Genomic DNA, 24,268 nt, shown 5'->3' on the forward strand with positions numbered 1-24,268 from the left:
CCTCGCTCTGTCTCTATCAGGTTGGAAGTTCAGTGAGAGGTCTGTCTGAGTTCACCAAAGAGCAGTAGTTAGGAAAGTGGGTTGGGGGTGTGAACAGGGGGCAGGGTTATGATTAGGCTCCAGATGAAGCCTAGACCCTGGTCTCTCAGTTTCACTCAGTTCCGGATCATCCTTGGGGACTTTGACTACAACGCTATTGACAATGCCAACCGCATCCTGGGACCTGCCTACTTTGTCACCTATGTCTTCTTTGTCTTCTTCGTGCTCCTGGTGAGGGTCCCTCTGAGAGGTGGGAATTGGGAGCCTGAGGGGTGGAGACATAAAGGACCCGAGGGTGAGGTTTTGCCCCCCACCATGTTCTGTACTCAAGATTAAGATGGGTGTCTCAAATCATGGGTGGAGAATGAGGTGTGGGTCTGGGTCTCCTGAAAGCTGGCTAATGTGCTCAATATTGCCAGCACAGCCAGGCGATTTGCAGAGTATAAGGGAATCTGCAGGCTCCTTCAGTAAAATGAAACCTCTATTCTCCAAGGATGGAAAGGGAGAGAAAAGTGCCCCATGAAGAGAAGTGGTTGAATCTAGAAGCTTCTATATCTATTCTCTCCTTCCTCTAGGAATCTCTGGCTATTTCTATCACTATCACTTTATAGTCTCTCTTTCTCTCTGCCAACTATGAAAGATCTGGGTTTAATATTTATTACGAAAGCCAGCAGGTTTCTTTATTTGATTATGGTTGGAGATAGATGGGTTAGATTGAGGTTATATGGTAAAGATAGCAAAACTGTACTCTCAGTGATTGGTCAGGCCTTATATGGAGGTGAACTCTTGCATATGATGGGGTATCATTGTAGTCAGGTTGCTGCAAAGCAACTGAGTGAGGATAGCAGGTGGATGAGGGAGCTTGATCCATCCCTAACAGGACTGTGTGGAACGGGGGTCTGGGGACCCTGAGATGTGGGGGTTAGTGGGCTGCAGAGCTGCAATTGAAAGCATTGGCTCCTTTAGAACATGTGTCTGGGATATTAGTAGGGTTAGTGGGCTCAATACTGTTAGTGGGTCTGGGGGTGAAGGCCCAGGTCCCCACTTTTATCTCCAGAACATGTTCCTGGCCATTATCAATGACACATATTCAGAGGTCAAGGAAGAGCTGGCTGGACAGAAGGATGAGCTGCAAATTTCTGACCTCCTGAAACAGGTAACCACTCAGTCTCCTTGAACCACACATCTGCATCAGGGTCCAGGTCCAAGGCTCTGTGCCCTGGTCTGTTCCTGACTGGTATAGGGCCCAGTGCCCACCCTTGTGTGGCTTTGACTTACCAAAGGGGGCAAGGGATGATGAGAAGCCTGTGGGAACTGGTACCTGTTTCCTTTTCTCTTCCAGGGCTACAACAAGATCCTACTGAGGCTGCGTTTGAGGAAGGAACGGGTTTCAGATGTACAGAAGGTCCTGCAGGGTGGGGAGCAGGAGATCCAATTTGAGGATTTCACCAACACCTTGAGGGAGTGAGCAACCAGAGATCCAACCTTCTCTGATATTGGTCTATAAGTCCTTGGCACTCAACCAAATACCCTTTACCTAAAAAACTGTGATGTTGGCTTATGGGCCTCTGACCTTGGCTTTTGGCCTTTGACTTTGGCCTATAGATCTCTGATTCTGATATTCAGAATTGTGCCCTTGGTTTAAAGGTCTCTAACCATGTTCTAGAACATCCTGGACTTTACTGAACAACTCTTATGACTAATGTAATCATTACACACATTCCTCACTCTCACAAAACTCTGTAGCTGTTTCTGTGTCCCCCCATAAACACTGGCCTATTCTGTTAGCCTCCCCATTTCCCAGTTAAACATATGAACAGACACTGAACAAATACATTGTGAACACCAGTTGTGAGCCAGGCATTGAATAGGACACACAATTAAATGAGACAAAGTCTTTGTCCTGCAGCAGCTCATACACATGAAAGCAAATAAACTGAATCACAGAACAAGTTCAACAAAGAAGTGACTAGAAGAGAGGGAGCACAAAGTAAAGAGGGTATTGAATTCTATTTTTGAGCTTAAGGGAAGGCTTCCTGGAAGAGGTGATGTATGACTATCTACAGGAGGAGAATAGCCTACATGTAGACAAGCAGGGGAAGTCCATTCCAAGAAGAGATGAAAGCATGTACAAAGGCATAGAGGTGTTAAGTTGAGCAACATGTATAGGAACAATAAGCAGCTAAGCATTGCTAAAGTATCAAATAAAAGTGGGGCATAGCCGGAGATGGGACTGGAGGAATGAACAAGGGCTACATTGGGAAAGGCCTTGAATATCACCAATCTATCCAAAGAATAGGGTGCCCAGGAGGGATTTTAAACAGAGAAGGGGTGTATTTAGACCTGCACTTTAGAAAGATTAATTACTCTAGTTGCATTTTAGAGGATGGATTTCAGGGGTAGGGAGTGAAGGGGAAGCCAGTGGGTTGGGAGTGGGGGATGGATTATCTAGAGGCAAAGAGATTTTGCAATAATTCCTATAGAACATCAGGAAGGCCTGAACCTAGTCTGCAGACTAAGAGAGGGAACACATAGGTCAAAACAATTTCTTGGGGGTAAAGTTGCTAGAACCTGGAGATCCTGGCTTTCCCACGTGGTCCCATTCTTTCCCAGAAAGCAAGGGTCAGAGAGTCTGGAAAAAACATGGGGAGTCCATAACTGAGAGATCACAGCCACAGCAGGTCAGGAGTCATTTCATCATACTGTTTTCCTCAGACTTGGGCACGCAGAGCATGAAATCACTGAGCTCACAGCCGCCTTCACCAGGTTTGATCAAGACGGGAATCACATCCTGGATCAGAAAGAGCAGGAACAAATGCAACAGGACCTGGAGGAGAAGAGGGTGAGCCCAGCTGGTTGGTGGAGAGGCAGTGAAAGAAAACCACTCACTCTTCTCTCCCTGCCAACACACCCAGAACACAAATCCAAACTGCAAATCCTTCAATAGATGAGCAGGAAAGAACTCTCTAGAATAGTGGTTCTCAAACTGCTGCACATTAGAATACCCTGGTGGGGTGGGGGTGAGGAGTCAAATAATCCTGATACTCAGGTCACATACTCTAGACAGAATCTCTCGGGGAGTGAGAGACCCAGACATCAGTACTTTAAAAAACTCCCCAGGTGATTCCAAGGTTGAGAACCACTGCTCTAAAACACAGTCTTAGGGGGAAAGAATCAATTACCTGAGAATCCCTGACAATTCTTTCTGAGGACTTGCCTTCTCCTTGGGACTTTCAAACCTAGATCCTTAGCTGCCCTTGCTGTGCCTGTTTCATCCCTGTCCAGTGTTGACCCAAAAACCAAGGACAGGAGGGAAAGTGGCAGGAATTCTGGTACTGTTCTTCCTTTCCCAGACTGAATTGGCTTCTAGTGAGGGTCTCATTAATCAAGGCTTCCAAGAGCTCATGTTTTGTTTCTGTGGGGGGTGATTCCCTCCCAGAGGTTGGTCCAGCTTTGTGTCCAGCACCACCACACTGATCCTATTATCTCTAGAGTTTGAGAGGGAAGGGGAATTGCATGAACTGGAGCCCAAGGGCCTGTTCTGGGAAGCCCATGAGAACAGGTGATGAAAGAGGAACTGATTAATTCCCAGAGTCATCTTCTCCTCTCTGACTTCCTGATCAGGTGGCCCTCAACGCAGAGATTGAGGACTTGGGCCGGTCCATTGTGAGTAGCCCACCAGGCGAGTCGGGTCCAGAGGCTACCAGAGCAGGTGGCTGGGTTTCAGGAGAAGAATTCTACACGTATGTGCAGCCAGGAGCCCAGGACTGAGTGTGTTTGTAATGTCCTACCCTGAGCCTTTTCCCCCAAACTTCAAATTTTCCATCCTAGACCAGGGAGAACCTCTACCCCCCTTTAATTCTCCCTACAAGGCTGGGCCTTACCTTCCTTGCACCCATCCAGACACAGACCATAATGGCTCCCCTGCCCCTATAGACGCTTAGCCCCACAGACGCATATTTCTGCTCCCTCGATCTCTCTCAAATCCTGCAGACTCACAAGGAGAGTCCTTCAGTTGGAGACTGTCCTGGAAGGAGTCATGTCCCAGGTGGATGCCGTGGGCTCAAAGCTAAAGATGCTGGAGAGGAAGGGGCAGCTAGCTTCCTCCCCAGGCATGGTGAGTGGCCCTTCACCTGGTTCCTCTTGGTTCCCCACATTTGAACTCTACCATCTTTTCTACTCAGTGGGTGGAGGCAAAACATTTTTGAAAGAGCCTGTTTTTAGGCTCCTGGGGCAATGTGTTCATAGCAGTCATTATTTGAGTGGAAGGAAAGGGGTGGAGGGAAGGCCTGAAGTTGGTTGCTCTGGCCTGAGGGCTGCCTGGCCTCCAGGAGACAGTCTGAGGTTGAAGAATCAAATCCAGATTTTCTAGATAAAAGCCACTTTGGAAAACAGTGTGGAGGTCCCTCAAAAAGCTAAAAATAGAGCTACCCTGTGACCCAGCAATTGCACTACTGGGTATTTACCCCAAAGATACGGATGTAGTGAAGAGAAGGGCCATATGCACCCCAATGTTCATAGCAGCATTGTCCACAATAGCTAAATTGTGGAAGGAGCTGAGATGCCCTTCAACAGATGAATGGATAAAGAAGATGTGGTCCATATATACAATGGAATATTACTCAGCCATCAGAAAAAAACTATTACCCAACATTTGCAGCAACATGGATGGGACTGGAGGAGATAATGCTAAGTGAAATAAGTCAAGCAGAGAAAGACAATTATCATATGGTTTCACTCATTTATGGAACATAAGAAACAGCAGGGAGATCGGTAGGAGAAGGAAGGGAGGAATGAAGGGGGGGTAAACAGAAGGGGGAATGAACGACGAGAGACTATGGACTCTGGGAAAGAAATTGAGGGTTTCAGAGTGGAGGGAGGTGGGGGGATTGGGATAGGCCGGTGATGGGTATTAAGGAGAGCACATATTGCATGGAGCACTGGGTGTTATACGCAAACAATGAATCATGGAACACTACATCAAAAACTAAGGAGGTACTGTATGGTGACTAACATAACATAATTAAAAATTTAAAAAAAAAAGGAAATGGGACATAAACTCCTCCTTCAAATGACCCTTCCCTTTTTCTTCCAACAGGGGGATCAAGGCATTTGGGAGCACCTGCAGCCAATCCCAGCTGTGACTCCAGCCCCCTGGGGAGTCCAGGTTGGACAGGATTGTGGTGGGGGAGGGGCCGTAAAGCATCAGACAGCAGGCTCCTCTTTCGTTGCCTCCCCAGAGACCTCCTCGGGGCATGCCCTCCACTTCTAGGACAGCAGTTCCCTCCACTGCTGCTGCTGAGTACCACCCTGTGTTCGGCCTCTTGAACCAACGTTTCTACATGTAGCTTGCATCATGCTTAGGCTTGTGACTCAGTGTTTCTGTGTATGTAGCCATGTAGCTCTGTGTAGCTCTTTGAGATAACATTTCCCACGGGGCCCCTCACTCCCCGTGCTCCCAGCTCTGCTGTGATGAAAAAAAAAAAGTTAATAACAAACAGAGTAAAGGAAGGGAGGGTTAAGTTCCCTAGCACCTGGCATCTGGATAGCCACGATTTGTGAAAAAACTAGAAGCCAAGAGAGCAGCATTATCTAAATGTCTTCCTATTTGCCAGTGAATCTTATCCTTCGTGCATCCAGAGATCTGCTGCTAGCACCCATGGGATTCTTGTCTTCTCCATAGAGTTTCCAGGTGAAAGAGAAGGGGAAGCATTGGAGGAGAGGAGACTTTCTCATGTGTGGAGATTACAATGTTGCAGAGGCATTGGAGTGACCCCTCCATCCAGGGCAAAGACCATGAAGGCTCAGTTGAGGAGGCTACTCCTAACATTCCACTGAACACCGGGAACTGACAGGCCTGTAAACAGGGACATAGATGGAGCCTGAGGAGATTCAGACAAAGAAAAGTCTTCAGGATTCAGAGATCTTTGGAATCAAATGTGGTGGGCTCTGGCCCTATTCTTGCAAAGGACAATATGGGTTTCTCTGGTGACTAGCAATAAAAATCCTTAGAAAAATCAGGACTTTGCATTTGCTTCTGGGATTGTAGGGGGAAGAGAGGCTGGAGCTATGAACCATTCTTGTACTTGGGCTGGAGCACTCATCCCTGCCGGGAGGTGTAGAGTACAAGCAGTGACAATGTGAAGGAGCTGAAATAAGAACTTCTGGCTCATAGGAATGATTTGAAATGGTGGGCATTATGACTGTACCATTTAGAGTTTGGAGACAGTGACCTAGGGAAACTGGTTCTCAGGATGAAGAGAGTAAGGTAGCCCTTACGGTGGCATAAGGGGTAGCTGGTGTGTGTGTGTGTGTGTGTGTGTGTGTGTGTGTGTGTGTGTGTGGTGTAGGGTGTGGGAGGTAAGAGGGTGAGATGGAGAATAACTAGGAATAGGACTAAAAACTTCTTCTTCTTCTTTTTTTTTTTTAAGATTTTATTTATTTATTCGACAGAGATAGAGACAGCCAGCGAGAGAGGGAACACAAGCAGGGGGAGTGGGAGAGGAAGAAGCAGGCTCATAGCGGAGGAGCCTGATGTGGGGCTCGATCCCATAACGCTGGGATCACGCCCTGAGCCGAAGGCAGACGCTTAACCGCTGTGCCACCCAGGCGCCCCAGGACTAAAAACTTCTAATCAAGATTTTGGGTGTATAGATCTGCATCCCAAGACCCACTATATATCCTTTTTCCTTCCCTGTGATCTTTACCTCTTTCTCATTTTGCACCTTGCTCCCCAGTTGCTTTTTCTCATCCATTCCCTCTCCCACCCTTTTCACCATCCCATCACGTACACTCTATCCACCTAGGAGACTTGTGAAACAGCTAAATGCAATCAAGATAACCAGAGTATATCCTCAGCCCTAAAAAGTTACAAAGCTTTCTTCCAGAAAGACTGTATCAGCTGAAGAGAAGTAAGAGCCAACCTGCAGCTTAAGAAAAAGGGGAAGATGAGTTGTTTAACCAAGACATTGGAAGGGTCAGTATCTCGGCTTAGGGATCAATGAGTGAAGGTTTCCCAAAGGCTGGATGAGACTACTTTCAAAAAGCATGGATTTTCTGAGCAGTCTTTGGCGACGAATACTAGCCTGTATGGGGAGTGTCTAGGGAGAGGATAACCTGTTCCTGTGACTTCGGTCAGCAGGCCACCAGAGCGCAAGCAACCCCAGACAGGTCGTCGGTTTTACTAGACTAGTGACAAGGATGAGCGCATGCTCAGTTCCAGACGTCCCTCCTCTTGGCAACGGATCGAGTCACGATAGCTTAGCTTAGCTTCAATTTCAGCTTCAAGCTTACTCTTTGTTATTACTCCTCGCAAGCCCATGACTCAGTGGAGCGGTGGCGTATCCCAGGGCCCCGAACCCAGGGCAGGGAGGGCGGGGCACGCCCGGCGCGCAGGCGCGGGCATCCCACAACCGGAAGCAGCGCGGGGCCAGGCATGGCGGCGGCGGCGGCGGCCGAGAGTGTCCCCGCGACCCAAAGAGAGGAGCCGGTTCGAGGTACGTAGAGTAGCTGGGGATGAAGTGTCTATTGGCGGCCGGGGCGTCACCTGGCAGGAGCGAGCAGCTCGGAGGGGCGCACCTGACCGGACGACTGAGGCGGTTTGGCCACGGGGTCGGGTCTGAGCCAAGGGCCGGTGCAAGGGAGCGGTGTTGGCGTGTCAGGTGGGGTAAGGACAAAGTGAGGGACTTGAAATTGTGGCACATGGAGAATGGAGCCGACCTGAGCGAGTGAGGACAGGTGCGGGATGTGGGGAGAGGACACCGTGGCTGGATAGGACCTGGTGTAGGGCGGGACACTTACTCGTTCTTTGATTCAGACGATGCCGCCGTGGAGACAGCTGAGGAAGCGAAGGAGCCGGCTGAGGCTGACATCACTGAGCTCTGCCGGGACATGTTCTCCAAAATGGCAACTTACCTAACTGGGGAACTGACAGGTGAGGCGGGCTGTGGGCTGTTTCGGGTTCTGCCCTAAACCACTCGCTGGAGCTGCAGTTTGGCTCTGGGAGCTGTGAGGTGCGTTAGCAGCATCGGTCCGTGGCTTCCTGCCCAGCACTCCCCATGCCCAGAAATATGCCTGTTGGAAGTTTGGGAAGGTCATGAATGGGAAAGAAAAAGGTCCGTTCCTTCCCTGGAGAAATTCACTAGCTAATTTCAGAAATGCATAAAAATACCTAATATAACTTTGTAAGCCTCGGTAGTGTAGACGAAGTATGAGAAGACAAAAAAGAATTCATCAAGAAATGCTTCCTTGGGGGAGGCGTATTTTGAACAGAATTATGAAGGGCATTTCTGACCAAAAGGGGGAAACGATTAGTGAGTGAGGTGGTATAAGCCAGCAGATGTATTTACTGGGGCAAAGAGAAATGAGATCGGGGAATGGAGAGTGACCTGCAGATTTAGGGACCTACTACAGTGGTCTGAGTATTTGGTGACCCACACTTTGGGACATAGTTAATTTTGGGTTCATTTTGTATATGAATGAACCCATGTATGAACACATGACCTGTGTGTGGAGAAAGGTCCAAAAAGTGAAGTTTGGTCCTGTGTGGCCTCACATAAGCATTGTTTCACTTCCCCAGGAAATTGCTGTGAGCTAAATTTGGGAACCAGAATTAATGAGAAAAGGCTTGATGCAGAATGGGAGGGCTTGTGAGTCTCTCTCAGTCTGATCAGTTTTGTAGTTATTTCTGAGCAAGAGAAACCAAGTAACAAAATCTAGATTTTTGGCTTCTCTTTAAAAATTCCAAAGATTTGGCAGTACTACTTCCCCATTCTTGCGATGCTGTGATTGACTAGAGCTGAGCAGCTGTCTCCTCTAAATGGACTAGTGCAATGCAGTGTGTCCCCACCACTCTTTTTTCTCCCTTTTACTGGGATCTGCTCAGTTGCCATTTATCACTGTTCTTATAGTGTTGTTTTTTTAGTAGTGGTAGAGAAACTATTTTCTGTACCAATATTTCTATCCAAGTTGGTAAAGTAAATGATAGATAAGACGACTGAGTGTTCTAAGAAATGAGAGAGAGCATATTTCTTTGTGGAAGTGAATAGTCTTATGTGTTTAACATGTAAACACCTGGCTTGCTTCATTCATTTACATGATCTTGCAGGCTCCTAGGTATTAGGGTGTGACTCGTTTTTTTAGAGAGACTAATTTGCTAGCAGTGAGGGTATGAATACAGAGGAGAGAGCTCAGACATAGGAGCAAGATTTCGGATGAAAAGTAATGATGATGGTCAGTGACAGGGTGATGGTAAAAGGAGTGGAAAGGGGAGCATGGGTGCAAGAATATCACAGAAGTGGAATTTATAGGACTTGTTGAAGTGCCTATGGAGGGATGGGAGCAGCCTAAGAGGTGTTTGAGGTTTTAAACTGATGGTGCCATCATCTAAAATAGGAAAGTGGGAAAGCAGAACCATGTTTAGTGTAAAAATATTTTTGGTTTTGACTTGGCTGATTTTTAGATATGACCAGGACACTCAGGTGACTTGCTCACTGAGCTCAGAGAGTGATCAGAGCAGGGGAGACAGATTCGGGAGTCACCTGCACAGCAGTGCGAGTCAAGCCTCTGCAGGATGAGATTGGCAGGAATGTGCTTAGGGATAGCTGAGGGCCTCAACTATAATCTCAGTGAATGCTTGTATAGGGCAATGAATTTGTTTCTGACAACAGCTCTTAAAGTACCTAGGTTTACAGATGATTTACTTATTATAAAATTAATTTTATAATTTCATAATTTCCCTGTGATTGTCATTCTTACTTGTACAATGCTTTTTTGAGTTTGAAAGGAAGCTAGCATCATCCTGGGAATGCCCATATGAATGTGCCACTCATCAGTCGTGTCACAGCTGAGAAAAAGTTGGGAAGTGATAGTTAAGGATGAATGAGAAAGGATCTAGCATGGAAACTTACAAAGAGTGGATTGGAAGAGATGAGAAAATCAGGGTAATATGATGATGTAGCAGCCAAGGGAAATGAGCATTTTGTGAAAAGAGAGAGATCATAGTGTCAGGTACTATGGAGAGGTTCAGGAGGATAATAACTGAGAAAACGCTGTGGATTTGGTGCTTTGGAGAGCACCGATGACCTTGGAGCACCCAATTTCCCTGGATGGTGGGGCCAGAGGCCAGGCTGCAAGGGTTTACATGAGTGATTGGTGAGGAAGAGGAAGCAGGGAGTATGAGCTGGTCTTTCAAAAGGATTAGCAGTGAAGCTCCTTAATGCTTTATTTACTGAGCAAAGGGTGTAGGTGTAGCAGAAGAGAGAGTGCTTTTGGGCTGGAGAGAAACTGGAATATATTTCTAGATAAAGAGGAAGCTGCCAGGATAGAGAATTTGGAAATGCCAGGCAAAGGAGATGATTGAAGAGAGGCCCTGAAGAAGTGGAAGCAAGAGCATGGGAGAAGTTGTCTTGGCAAGAATAGGAGCACTCCTGCCTCTTGGGAAGATACAGAGGTACAGAGAAGTTTTGAAGTGAGGCAGGAAGGTTGAGGCAGCTCATATAAGTGGAATTTTCCACTTTTCAGGAACATTGGAGGAGAAGCCATTTGCTTTGAGTAGGGATGAGGAAGGGAACTGAGGATATGAGAAGGAGGCAGCTGGTTTAGAAAAGTCAGTGCGTAAAATGCAATATAGACTCACACAGTAATAAATGAGTTACTAAGAAGAGGTGAGGTCCTAGTTGATTTTATTATGTATTTATGATGCAGTCCTCCAGATTACATGTTATCATACCATAGAAATACCTAAACTATGTCACCTCTCTTTTCTTAGGATATGAATTTATTATTTCCCCTTTTAACCAAGATTCTGAAGTCTCTGGATCTTATTTGGTTTAAATAGTCTGCTGATTATTCCCTGAGTTTCTACTTAGACATTCAGAGTACAAAGGCTGAGTACAGCTGTCATAAATCAGTAGCGGCCTCCTCCTTTGACGTTCTTTGGGTCCTGCCTTGAACTACCATTTGGCTTGTGACTCCACATTCCAGTGATCTATGACAAATCTTAAAGGCATCACATCTTCTGTTTATTTTAAAGCCACCAGTGAAGACTATAAACTCCTGGAAAATATGAATAAACTAACCAGCCTGAAGTATCTTGAAATGAAAGATATTGCTATAAACATTAGTAGAAACTTAAAGGACTTAAACCAGAAGTGTAAGTAATAATTTTTATAATTAAACATGTTTGTATTTAATATTCTTTTGTGCTTGGGGTTGTGGAGAAGTAGAGGGAACGTGGCATCTGTCCTGAGGGAGCTCATTCTCTAAAAGTGAACTACAAAGTTATGGTGAATTTCTTCCATTTTGAGGATTAGCATGTTTCGATGTGGTTGTTTCTGCTTCTGAAACTTGATGTCATCAGTTTATTCCTGGAAAGGGAGAGGGGAGAGAATGTGTGGTCAGAGTCTAGTGAATTTATTTTAACAATGAAATCCATAAAGGACTACTCTATAAGCAGAAAACCAGAACATCTATAAATGGAAAATGCTAATTTAGACTGGCAGAATATATTTTTCCATGGACTTGGATTTGTGTTCCCTATCTCTTAGGGTACTCGTTCTTGCTAGGGGATTACTCAAGAAACTGAATCAGTAATGGAAAGATTGCTTGAGGAGCAAGGAACTTGAAAGAGGAAAATTAGTGGATGAGAGAGACTTGCTTTGTCCAGGTCACAGTTCTGCCTGATCAGCTAGCTCCTGTCTGCTAGTGTTTGTCCTGCGAGTGATCAGAATCATGTCACCCCACCTAGTGTGTCTTGGGCAGAGCTGGAGGGACACTAGCATTTTTACTTTCCCCCTCTTCTCTACACTCCGTGTTGAGGCTGTATGAATATGTGGTCTCTTTGTTTTCGAAGATGCTGGACTGCAGCCTTATCTGGATCAGATCAATGTAATTGAGGAGCAAGTAGCAGCTCTTGAGCAGGCAGCCTACAAGTTGGATGCATATTCAAAAAAACTGGGTAACCATTTTTATTTCTGTTTTGATTTAATAAGAGCACCCCACCCCCCAGTATGACCTTAGCTAATAGGATAGTTAACATTTATGGTGTACTATGATGATCTATTTTAATTAACCTCACAAAAACCTAGTGAGAGTAATTATTTAATAGTGTAGTAATAAATATACTATTTCCCGAGTACTTAATGCTATGTATCAGGCACTGTTCTTAGTGCTTTATATATATTATGCTTTTTGGCCTCCCAGTGATCTACGAAATAAGTACATGATTTTTATCCCCATTCTTTGGAGGAGGAAACTGATTGAAGGGGTTAAATAACTTGCATAAGGATACAAAGCTAGCATGTGAAAGAGCTATATTCCAAACCAGGTCTGTTCGATTACAGAGCTCAAGCTCTTAAAATTGTGGTTTAACCGCCTGAAGCATCTTTAGTAATGTAGATATATATGTCTTAAAAAATAGAAAAGTCAATCAAGATTGAGTTTTCTTGAAGGATTACTTTTCCTTTAAGGAAGAAACTGGTACTTGTGTTGTTGATGGCTTGCTAACTGGCTGTGGCTCTTATATCCATGATTAAAAACAATGCATTTGTCTTTATCCTAGATCTAATTTACAGATTATTTTATTTTCATCATTGACAATTGTTGACTACTTCAGGGGAGAGGTCTGTAACAGACTGAGATTTGACATGAGTGGTGATTAAGGTTCATTGTCCATAAGTAAATTTACTAAATGGTGACTGAACCCTACTATATAGAAGGCTTTGTACCAGGTGCTTTCAAGGTTTGTTTTGTTTTGTTTTGTTTTCAAGGTTTTAAAGAAAAAGATAATCTGTCACATTAAGAGGCTTATTTCATGGTCTTTCAAATATCTGTCTTTCAAAATTGCTTCCCTATAGTGAGGTGTAGGAATAAGAAAATAAAAGGGGAAACGTACATTTATACGTCCAGAAAGTTCCAGTCTGGCTTCCAGAGAGTGCCTGGGACAGTGCATGGAGAACAATTTCCTGTGCTTAGTAAGGCTTCCCATGACTCCAATGCCAGTAGATCTGCTTAATCCTGGTGGAGATATCTGAGCAGATGCTGTTGACACGGTTAGAACTTAGTGACCTTGTTCTTAATTGTGTGTGTGTGTGTGTGTTTGACTCCTTAAGTTGTGCACATCGATGATAGATACACAAATATCTGTCCTTAGCTAATATGATAGTTAACATTTATGGTGTGCCTCCAACTTGGATCCAGTTTGGACGGATTATGAAATTGAAGGCAGTAGTTTGATTTTTTGTTTGTTTGTTTTTTTTTAATGTAATAGATACTGTTGAATTTGCCTGGAAATGCTAACTAAAAAGATCTCTGTAAGAGCTGGTTTTAAAAGATGTAACTTCCCTTCTCTCCCTGGCAGAAGCCAAGTACAAGAAGCTGGAGAAGCGATGAAAAACTTATTCCTGTGGAACAAAGTCTTTTTTAACATGGAAGAATAATTTATAAGACCTGAATCCTGAGGCTGATGAATTGTCAAAACTCCTCAAAAGGAAACTATGCTGGTCATCCCAGAAACGTCCCCACATTGGAGTAAACTGGAGGACTCTGGCTACCCCTGACCTTCTTTTGAGGCAGTATCCCTCAGAAACTCACACTTACAACTCCTTACCTTTTACTTGAATGTTTCATCATCCACTCAGGACAGAGAGTCTCTCAAAGTTCAGGATAAACCTGGGCTTGCCAGTAGAATCAAATGAGAGGACTCATTTTTCTCTCATAGTGGTTGATTACTACATTATTTTCTTAATGGCTGGTTTTTTGAGTTTCTGTGTCAACAGTGTTTTTTTCTATTAATGATGCTGATGTATTGCTAATAAGATCCTAAATTAAAAAAGAAAAACAGATTTGTTCTTTACAGATTATCACCTTGTGAATGTCAGTAATTTACTTTTCTATAACATTGCAAATAACAGAAATCTTAAAATAATTTCAGGCCGAGTTTTCTAGATTGAGCAGAAGCAGTGAAAAGAGTGTTTTGGTAGCTTGATGTATGTGATGGGCCCCTCCTGTCTCTTCTCTACGTGAGTCAGATGTCTGGAGATGGATGACATCTTGACACATGTTCCCCTTTGGAAAAGTGATAAAGACAAAGACAGAGTGTGTATGTGTGTGTATGTGTTAGGTGGGGAGGTGGGGCTGCCACTCATAAAATAAAGCATTTTCTAAAACATCTTCCTACTTGTGCCTACAGGGTCAGGGGGCTGCTAGGGACCCGACTGTCTTCCTTTCAGACTAGAGACATCAATGGATGGAGGATACTGACTGGCCAGTCTAGTTTGGAGGACCCGCATCTTTATTCAGAGTTGGGTGTTAGCACCTAAGAAGGGGTCTGAGGTCCTCAGTTCTGTCTCCCAAAGAGTTCTTAACCCTGATTCTGTCCTTTCCCACTGTCTCTGTTCCAGACTGTCCCCTGCCCACTGCACCATAGCTGTGTCTTCTCACCATAACTATCCCTCCAGCACACCTTCCACACTGTCAGAACAACGTTTTTTTTTTTTTTTTTTTAAAGATTTTATTTATTTGACAGAGACAGAGACAGCCAGCGAGAGAGGGAACACAAGCAGGGGGAGTGGGAGAGGAAGAAGCAGGCTCATAGCGGAGGAGCCTGATGTGGGGCTCGATCCCATAACGCCGGGATCACGCCCTGAGCCGAAGGCAGACGCTTAACCGCTGTGCCACCCAGGCGCCCCCAGAACTACCTTTCTAAAATGTAAAGTGGCTATGTTACCCCTCCTGCTTAGAATCCTTAAGTGACTTCTAATAGCCTCTTTGAAAAAGCCAAACTATTTTTGTTTTTTTACTCAGAAACCAAAATTCTGCTTATGTTTTTAAAAAGATTTTATTTATTTGAGAGAGAAAGAGCAAGGGCAGGGACAGGGGCAGAGGGAGAAGCAGACTCTGCTGAGCAAGGAGCCCTAAGTGGAGCTCGATCCCAGGACCCTGGGATCATGACCTGAGTCGAAGGCAGACACTTAACCGACTTAGCCACCCAGGCACCCCAGAAACCAAAATTTTAATGAAATATTTCAATTCACTTTTGTGTTTCTAAGGATGAACTTGTATAATGTAATTCCCTTTGGCTCATTACTAAACTTCCTATAACTTTTTTATAGAAGATTTGAAACACTTGGTCAGATATATATTCTGACACAGAAACTAGTGTTTTAGAATTGATGTAGTGGACAAGCTCCCCAGTTACATTAGGATATAGGGTTCTCCCAAGATAGAGCTGAAAATACAGTTTTTTTCCTCTGTGTGTATGTTGCTGGGAGGTGAGGAGATGTAAGTTCTTTATTTTTTTCCCCAGCTTTATTGAGCTATAATTTTTTTTTTAAAGATTTTATTTATTTATTTGACAGAGATAGAGACAGCCAGCGAGAGAGGGAACACACGCAGAGGGAGTGGGAGAGGAAGAAGCAGGCTCATAGCGGAGGAGCCTGATGTGGGGCTCGATCCCATAACACTGGGATCACGCCCTGAGCCGAAGGCAGACGCCCAACCGCTGTGCCACCCAGGCACCCCTATTGAGCTATAATTGACATATAACGTTGTGTAAGTTTTAAGGTATATAATGTGATGATTTGGTATATGTTTATATTGTGAAATGACTACCATAATAGGGTTAGCTGACAGCCATTAGTCCACATAGTTATCTTTTGTGTGTGTGTGTGTGGTAAGAACATTTAAGATCTACTCTCTTAGCAACTTTCAGATATAGTCGACCCAAGAACAACATGTTATTTGAACTGTATGGGTCTGCGCATATGCAGATTTTTTTTTAGGTAGAGTACTATATGTGTATTTTTTCATGATTTTCTTAACATTTTTTTATTCTCTAGCTCACTTTATTGTAAGAATACAGTGTATAATACATATAACATGCAAAATACATGTTAATCAATTGTTTATGTTATTGGTAAGGTTTCCAGTCAACAGTGGGAGGAGTCAAAGTTATATTCAGATTTTTGACAGTGCAGGGGTCAGTGCCCCTAACCCTGCGTTGTTCAAGGGTAAACTATATATTATACAGTATTGTTAACTGCAGTCACCATGATGTACATTAAATCCCCAGAACTTACTCATAACTGGAAGTTAAAACCCTTTGACCAACACCTCCCCACGCCCACAACTCCTGCCAACCACCAGTCTACTCTGTTTCTATGAGTTTGGTTTCTTTTTAGATTTCACATAAGTGAGGTCATACAGTATTTGTCTTTTTCTGACTTACTTCACTTAGCATGATACCCTTGTGCTTCATCCAAGTTATTGCAAATGGCAGGATTTCCTTCTTTTTTCATTGTAAATATATACAGTGCATTTTCTTCATACATCGATGGACACTTAGGTTGTTTTCATGTATTGGCTATCATGAGTAATGCTGCTGTGAATGTGGGGTGCAGATATCTCATTGTGATTTCATTTCCTTTGGATATATACCCAGAAGTGAGATTGCTGGATCATATGATAGTTCTATGTCTAATTTCCTGAAGAAGCTTCATGCTGTTTTCCATAGTGACTGTACCAATTTGCATTCTCACCAGCAGTGCACAAGGGTTGCCTTTTCTTCACATCTTCATCAACACTTACCTCTTTTTGATAATAGCCATTCTCACTGGTGTGAGGTGATATCTCATTATGGTTTTGATTTGCATTTCCTGATGACTAGTGATGTTGAGCACCTTTTCATGTATGTATTGGCCATTGGTAGTCTTTGGAAAAATGTTTATTTGGGTCCTTTGTCCATTTTAAAAATCAGATTATTTGCTTTTTTGCTATTGAGTTGTTGGAGTTCCTTATATATTTTGGATATTAAACCCTTATCTGATAGATAGTTTGCAAATATTTTCTACCATTCCATAGGTTGCATCTTCATTTTGTTGATTGTTCCTTTTGCTGCGCAGAAGCTTTTTATTTGATGTAGTCCCACTTGTTAGTGTTTGTTTTTGTTGCTTGTGCGTTTATTTTATTTTATTTTATTTTATTTTATTTTATTTTATTTTATTTTATTTTATTTTATTTTTTAAAAAAGATTTATTTATTTGTTAGAGAGAGCAAGCAGAGGGAGCTGCAGGCAGAGGGAGAGGGAGAAGCAGGCTTCCCACTGAGCAAGGGGCCGGATGTGGGACTCAATCCCAAGACCCTGGGATCCTGACCTGAGCCAAAGGCAGACACTTAACTGACTGAACCACTCAGGCATCCCTGTTGCTTGTGCTTTTAGTGTCATATCCAAAAAACCATTGCCAAGACCAATGTCAAAGTGTAGTGCTTCCTGTTTCTCTGAGGAGTTTTACAGTTTTAGGTCTTATATTTGTCTTTAATCATTTTGAATTAATGCTTGCAAGTGGTGTAAGACAGGGGTCCAGTTTCATTCTTTTACATGTGAATATCCAGTTTTCCCAATACCATTTATCGAAGAGACTATTTTTTCCCCATTGATATTCTTGGCTCCTTTGTCAAATATTAGTTGACTGTAAATGCATGGATTTATTTCTGGGCTCTTGATTTGGCACCATTTGTCTATGTATCTGTTTTTACGTCAATACTATACTGTTTTGATTACTATTACTTTGTAACATAGTTTAAAATCAGGAAGTGTAATACCTCAAGCTTTGTTCTGCTTTCTCAAGATTGCTTTGGCTATTCAGGGTCTTGTGTGGTTCCATGCAAATTTTAGGATTGTTTTTTCTATTTCTGTGAAAAATGCCATTGGATTTTGATAGAGATTGCATTGAATCTATAGATGGCTTTGGGGAGTATGGGTATTTTAACTATTAATTCTTCTAATCCATGAGCACAAAGTATCCTTCCGCTTATTTGTATCTTATTCAGTTTCTTTCATCAGTATCTTATGGTTTTCAGTGTACAGATCTTTCACCTTTCTGGTTAAATGTATTCCTAAGTAGCTTACTGTTTTTGATGCTATTATAAATGGGCTTGTTTTCTTTCTTTTTCAGGTAGTTTGTTATTAGTGTATACAAACACAACTGATTTTTGTATGTTGATTTTGTATCCTGCAATTTTACTGAATTCATGTATTAGTTATGTATTTGTTGTTGTTGTTATTAAAAAATCCTAAATTATTTATTTATTTATCCTAAATTTATTTATCCTAAAATTATTTATCCTAAATTTATTTATTTATTTATCCTAAAATTTAGGATTTTTTATGTATAAGATGATGTCATCTGCGAGACAGTTTTACCTCTTCCTTTCCAATTTGGATGCATTTTATTTCTTTTTCCTGCCTAATTGTTCTGGCTAGAACTTCTGGTGGTGGGCACCCTTGACTTGTTCCTGATCTTAGAGGAAAAGCTTTCTCCCTTTCACCATTGAGTATGATGTTAGTTGTGGGCTTGTCATATATCACCTTTATTATATTGAGGTACATTCCTTCTATGCACAATTTTGTTGAGAGTTTTTTTTTTATCATGATAGGATGTTGAATTTTGTCAAATGCTTTTTCTACATCTATTGAGATGATCATATGATTTTTATCTTTCATTCTATAAATGAGGTTTATTGCATTTACTGATTTCAGTATGTTGAACCATCCTTACATCCCAGGGATAAGTCCCACTTGATCATGGTCTATGATCCCTTTAATGTGCTGCTGAGTTCAATTTGCCAGTATTTATTGAGAATTTCATATCTTTATTCATCAGGGATATTGGCCTGTAGTTTTCTTTTCTTATAGTATCCTTATCTGGCTGGCTTTGGTATTGGGTAACGCTGACCTCATAATGAGTCTGGGAGTGTTCTTTCCTCTTCAGTCTTTTGGAGGAGCTTGAGAAAGATTGGCATTAATTCTTTAAATGTTTGGTAGAATTCAGTGAAATAATCTGGTCCTGGGATTTTCTTCATTGGGAGTTTTTTGATTACTGAATCAAACTCCTTACTCTTTATTGGTCTGTTTAGATTTCTTTTTCTTGATTCAGTCTTGTTAAGTTTCATATTTCTAGAAATCTATCCATTTCTTCTTGGCTGTCCAATTTATTGGTATATAATTGTTCACAGTGGACTGTTACGATCTTTGTATTTCTGTGGTATCAGTTGAAATGTCTCCTTTTTTTCATTGATAATTTCATTTATTTGAGTTCCCTCTTGATTAGCAAAAGGTTTGTCAATTTTGTTTATCTTTTTCAAAAATCAACTCTTAGTTTCATTGATCTTTTCTATTGTTTTCCTATTCTCTATTCCATTTATTTCTGCTGTAATCTTTATATTTCCTGCCTTCTGCTTACTTTGGGCTTAGTTTATTCTTTTTTCTGGTTCTTTGATGTGTAACGTTAAGTTGTTTATCCAGGACTTTTCTTTTTTCTTAATATAGACATTTACAGTTATCAGCTTTTCTTTAGGACTGCTTTTGTTGCATTCCATAAGTTTTGGTGTGTTATGTTTCCATTTTCATTTGTCTCAAGATATTTTTGATTTTTCCTTGTGAATTCTTCTTTGGTCTGTTAGTTGTTCGGGAGCATGTTCTTTAATTTCTACGTCTTTTTTAACTTTCTAATTTTCTTCCTTATTTCTTACTGAATTCTAGTTTCGTATCATTGTGGTTGAAGAGATACTTGATATAATTTCTACATACTTGAATTTGTTGAGACTTGTTGTGTGGCCTAACATATCTATCCTGGAGGAATTCTCCATGTACTTGAGAAGAATGTGTATTTTAAAGCCAGACTTCTTAGCATGCATCAAGACCCCTATTTCTTTCATTTTTTCAATTTCATTTTCTATTACTCTGACACACTGTTTTCAGCTATCTTGAGCTGGCTTAAATTCCCATGGATGAGCTTTCTTTCCATAAACTTTATATTTCAGAGTCGATTTAGATTTGTAAGAGTTGTAAAGATAATATAGAATTCCTCTGATGAGTTTTCATATCTTAACACTTGTTTCCTCTTCCTGAAGTGACTACCTGCCCATATTTGGCAAATTCCTACTCTTCTAGATTCAGTCCTGATTTCTACTCCCGGGCTGTGCTGGATTGCCCCCAAAGTAGAAAAAAACACATGCTTTGTGTGCCATCAAAGCAGGGGCATCAATAGTTAATGAGACAGGGAATTTAATATTTCTCTCCAAGAAATATTAAATATGTGGTTCTTCCTTAAACTTATTTATGTTTTAATTTCTGATTACTTGGCTGACCTTAAGTGAATTTTCCGTGCCCCTCGGTTGTCAGAAACACCTTTGTTTCCATTTCCTTATATACTGTTTTCTCCTACAAATTGGACTGAACTCCTCCAAAACGTCAATGTCATGAAAAACAAAACCAAAAAGGTAGGTGGGCTATCGTAGATTTAAAAAGACTAGAGAGAAAACTGAATACAAGTGTGAAACTTAATTGTATCCTGAATTAAAACAAGCCCCAGATATTAAAAAAAAAATTGCAGGGGGGGGGGCACAAATGGAGAACTTTAAATATGGGTATGTATCAGATGATAGTATTGAATTAATTAATTTTTTACGTGTGTTAATGGTATTTTGGTGATGTAGGGAATGTCCTTATTCTTAGGAAATGCTCTCTGAGGTATTTCTGATGTCTGCAATATACTTTCAAATGATTCAGTGAGAATAACAGTGCTGTGCACCTTGAAGGAGAGGGAGAGGGAGGAAGAAAATGTGGCAACATGTGGATACTTACTGAACCAAGGTGATAACCATAATTCTCTTAACTTTAGGATGGGTTTAAAACTGATCAAAAAAGCGTAGGCGAAGGGAGTATGTCTTGCTCACTGGACTGATATGGTTAGGCTAGCTTAGGGCCCGACATTGTGTCCGGAACTTTCTAGCAGCTCCATAACTTCCATTGCTCCGAAATAAAAATGTAATTGGAATCCTTGTCATTACCCCTTCCTTCCTCTACGGCTCTTCCTCGAGTCGTCTTGGAGGCCAAGTCACCTGAGAGACTTCTGTCCCTCGGCGCTCTCCGTAGATGAGCGAACCCTCATTGGCTGGGTGCACTTACGTCGTAGTGTAGTGCTGCCGCGTTTTTCAGAGACGTGTGGGTTCGGAGTCCCAATTCTTGGTGGTCGTCGCAGTCCAGGTTGTTGGAACAAATGGCTCAGAAACCGCTGCGTCTGTGAGTGACCGTAGCTCAGAAGCGCGCGCGCGCGTGTGTGTATATGAGCGCGCGCACGCGCGTATCTGCTGGCCGGGGGCTTTCTCGTGGCTGGAAGGGAGGAAGAAGAGGCGGGGGTGGGAGCGTGGCGGCGGCTGGTGAGCTTGGTGAGCTCCGATCACGTCTTTGCCCGGCCAGAGCCGGTGTCTTTTCGCTTCCGAGAGGGGACTCTCGAAGACACACGCTGGAAGAGGCGGAAGCTCCCAGCGTCAGGCCTCCTCCATCTTAGGCTGTCCTGGACCCTGACACATTTCCCCTTCACTGCTTCCCACACCCCATTTATTTATTGACGAAAATTCCTAGACGTGGGCCCCATTGGTGGGCCCTGGTCAGTTGCGAAAAGACGAGATAGATTGGGCTCTTGCGCGGGCGCTCTTTTTTGGGAGGAGGAGGCGCTGGAGTGAAGAGACTCCATCCGTCCATTGAACAAATATTTATTGAACGTTTGCAGTGTGCCAGGCACTGTGCTAGAAGTTGCGCAGATGGCGTTCCTGCCTTAATGGAGTTTAGAGTCTTGAGCAGATACTGATCAAAGAATCCAGATTAAGGTAAAATTATGGTGGTGATAAATATCAGGAAGAAAAGCTTCACCGTTCTGGAACGAGGTGTAATAGGGGTATTTGGCTAATTGTGAGGAATCAGGAGAGGGAAGATCGAACCCTTTCTCAATACTTCTGTCTTTATTCTGAAGCCATTGAAATGTCTAAGAACTCCTTGGCAGGATTAAATTTTTGTTTTGGAAAGCGATTCTGGCTGCAGCGTGAGAACAAATTAGAGCCAAAGAAGAGGGCAGCTAGGATTAGGTAGAGTGATGGCAGAAGCAAAGTGCAGGGATTGAAAGCTTATTAAGGAGATGAAATAAACAGGGCTTGGAGATGGTTTGGCTGTGAGAAAGAGTGAGCACCGTGGGTCCAAAATTTCTGCCCTTCAGTGGAATAGGAGACACTGGAAAAGGGCCTAGTTGGGGAGATGATGAATTTTGAGGTGTCCTATGATGTACAAACTGGATGATGGCTCTCCGAGAAACAATTATAATTCCGCTGACAACTGTTATGATGGAGGAAGCGCAGGATCCTGTGGGAGCACCAGGAATTGGTGACTGATAGGGACTGGAGGACTTCCTAGAAGAGGTAGTACTCAGCGGTAAATAAAAACACCCAGTAGTTTATTACAGAGCTTGCTCTGAGATGCTATATGGGTTTCCGAAGTTTGAGAAGAGAGTGACTTTCTGAGCCAGTCAAGAAGGCTTTAGAGATGTGCTGGGCCTTGAAGGATGGGAATAATTTAGATTCAGGGTGGCTAGGGTGGGGCTGTTAGGAGAGATCACTACCTCAGGGAATGTCAGGGGCAGAGAGTGATCATCCTGAGAGTAGGGGAGGTTTCTGTTATGGGAACTTGGAGAAAGCCCTGGAGAGAGGGACCAAAGACTTGTGGAAGGCTGTGGCTCTGGAGGCAGTGGAGTTCTCTTAATGTTTTTGAGGAAAGATCATTCAATCGTTGGCTTTATATAGGATGGTTAGGAAGAAGAGTAGGCATTAGAGGAAATAAATGTAAGCGGACTCCCTATGTTGTATCCAGCACCTGATTCATTAGATCTCTCTCTGATTCTGCCTCTGCCGTATCACAGGGCTCTCATGGCTCTGCCTCCCTCATTTCCCACCCTACTTCTCCAGTTCAGATTGTGTTCAGGTGTTCAGAATTCTAAATTGTTCATCTGTTTCGCTCCTTCCTATCTTCATTCAGTATTGCCCTTTTTGCTGATATTTTTGCTTGTAGTTACTTGTTCCTCCAGACCATCTTTCACTGTTACTAAAATGAACTTTCTAACATGTCTCTACCCAGCTTGAAAGTGTTCAGTGATATGGACACACCAGAAAGACATACTAACAAAAGAATTAGAACTATAATATTTTAAGGTGAGTTCAAAGATGTTAAGAAATGGTATGAGAAATGAGATGATAAACAAGTTACTTCACAACTTAGGGCCAGTCTGTCTTACATACCTCAGCTCTTGCCACTTTCTACCTCTCTGCCCCTTAACACTTTACACATATTTCCTGTTGTAGGCTTTTTCATGTACATTTTTCTCAGAGTATCTCCCCTTCCCTGATCGTCAACTTTTTGAGGTTTGAACTGAGTCTTTTTGCTCTTTGTACCCCTAGCGCGTTCTTTGCCTAGTACGGGGCATATCGCCTTAGCATGTTGTAGTGTCCGGTTCGTGGTTGTCAGATGCATGATTGATAGCGGCAGTGGGAAGGAAAAGGGTGGAATGAATGTGAAAGATGTTTGGAAAAGGGGATTGATGAGACTTGATGACCAGACAGGGGATTTTTTACTCCAGGTGACCAACTTAGCGATATAGACATCCACAAAACTTGGGAAGTGAGGAGAAGAAGCTGGTTCAATTTTGGAGGAAATGATAAGCTAACTTGTAGATATGTTGAGTTGAAGGTTTTGGTGACTTTTAGATGGAGCTGCCCTGTGGTCAGTAATACTTCACATACACTGAACCTCTCTGTAACCTCAGAGAGACTGGGTCACATATGTACCCGATCCAGGAAGACAATATGTACCAAAGCCGGCAGGCCCACTCATGTTTCCTGAATTGCCTTAACATGTATCTCTTGTTTGCAGCTTGGCTTGTGGAGATGTTGAAGGAAAGTTTGATGTTTTATTCAACAGAGTTCGAGCAATTCAGAAGAAAAGTGGAAACTTTGATGTAAGACATTTCCTGTTGCTGAATCTAATTTTACTGTTAGAGTCAAATATACTAAAATAAAGTTTGGACTCCTTTATTCCTTTCTTGATTGAACACAAACTCTCCTTTTTTGTGAGACTGAGTTCCTTTTGTTAGCATAGGAACTTAGTAGCTGCACAATGGTGGGGAAAGGGAGACCTCTTTACCTTTTTATACTTTTTGAATTTGAATCTTGTTACTTTTTTATTGTGGACAAAACTGAAAACAGACGAGCAAAACCTCCCCAGGTGATTCTGACCCCTGGGTTTGGGAACTGCAGATGTAGTTCATGGGTGTATGGGATGGAATAAGTCAGATAACATGTGCAAATGTTTCACAAACTAAAGAGCCTTATATAAATGTTATGTAGGGCC

General features: G+C 42.7%; 3 protein-coding genes across 6 annotated transcripts in view; all 3 read left to right on the forward strand.

The window, feature by feature from the left end:
- Positions 1-6,129, forward strand: part of PKD2L1 (polycystin 2 like 1, transient receptor potential cation channel) — a 33,122-nt gene extending 26,993 nt beyond the window's left edge. The window contains exons 9-15 of one of the 2 annotated variants that reach the window (XM_045802875.2): positions 150-270; positions 1,097-1,195; positions 1,382-1,503; positions 2,755-2,881; positions 3,664-3,782; positions 4,033-4,156; positions 5,138-6,129. In XM_045802875.2, coding sequence (XP_045658831.2) covers positions 150-270; positions 1,097-1,195; positions 1,382-1,503; positions 2,755-2,881; positions 3,664-3,782; positions 4,033-4,156; positions 5,138-5,311 — 886 coding nt within the window. In that variant the 3' untranslated portion in view covers positions 5,312-6,129. The remainder of the gene's footprint in view (positions 1-149; positions 271-1,096; positions 1,196-1,381; positions 1,504-2,754; positions 2,882-3,663; positions 3,783-4,032; positions 4,157-5,137) is intronic. The other variant, XM_045802874.2, reaches the window with a different exon arrangement.
- A 1,253-nt stretch (positions 6,130-7,382) lies between these two features.
- On the forward strand, positions 7,383-13,898 carry BLOC1S2 (biogenesis of lysosomal organelles complex 1 subunit 2). The gene is made up of 5 exons (XM_045802860.2): positions 7,383-7,535; positions 7,856-7,972; positions 11,072-11,191; positions 11,891-11,995; positions 13,397-13,898. The coding sequence occupies exons 1-5, from the start codon at positions 7,475-7,477 to the stop codon at positions 13,426-13,428; spliced, it is 435 nt and encodes a 144-aa protein (XP_045658816.1). The 5' UTR covers positions 7,383-7,474; the 3' UTR covers positions 13,429-13,898.
- Positions 13,899-20,946: 7,048 nt separating this feature from the next.
- CWF19L1 (CWF19 like cell cycle control factor 1) overlaps positions 20,947-24,268 on the forward strand; it is a 28,687-nt gene continuing 25,365 nt past the window's right edge. The window contains exons 1-2 of one of the 3 annotated variants that reach the window (XM_087862800.1): positions 20,947-21,118; positions 23,792-23,876. In XM_087862800.1, coding sequence (XP_087718926.1) covers positions 21,096-21,118; positions 23,792-23,876 — 108 coding nt within the window. In that variant the 5' untranslated portion in view covers positions 20,947-21,095. The remainder of the gene's footprint in view (positions 21,119-23,791; positions 23,877-24,268) is intronic. The other 2 variants (XM_045802856.2, XM_087862801.1) reach the window with 2 other exon arrangements.

The sequence above is a fragment of the Ursus americanus genome, chromosome 6 (genome assembly GCF_024610735.1).
Source record: "Ursus americanus isolate L20-20 chromosome 6, mUrsAme1.1.p, whole genome shotgun sequence".
Taxonomy (NCBI): Eukaryota; Metazoa; Chordata; class Mammalia; order Carnivora; family Ursidae; genus Ursus; species Ursus americanus.

Excerpts from the sequence above, each read along its gene's own strand:
- BLOC1S2 (XM_045802860.2), top strand. The coding sequence starts at position 7,475 with ATGGCGGCGGCGGCGGCGGCCGAGAGTGTCCCCGCGACCCAAAGAGAG. Across the intron at positions 7,973-11,071 it reads CCTAACTGGGGAACTGACAG|CCACCAGTGAAGACTATAAA; the intron begins GTGAGGCGGGCT and ends TTTATTTTAAAG. Across the intron at positions 11,192-11,890 it reads AAAGGACTTAAACCAGAAGT|ATGCTGGACTGCAGCCTTAT; the intron begins GTAAGTAATAAT and ends TTGTTTTCGAAG.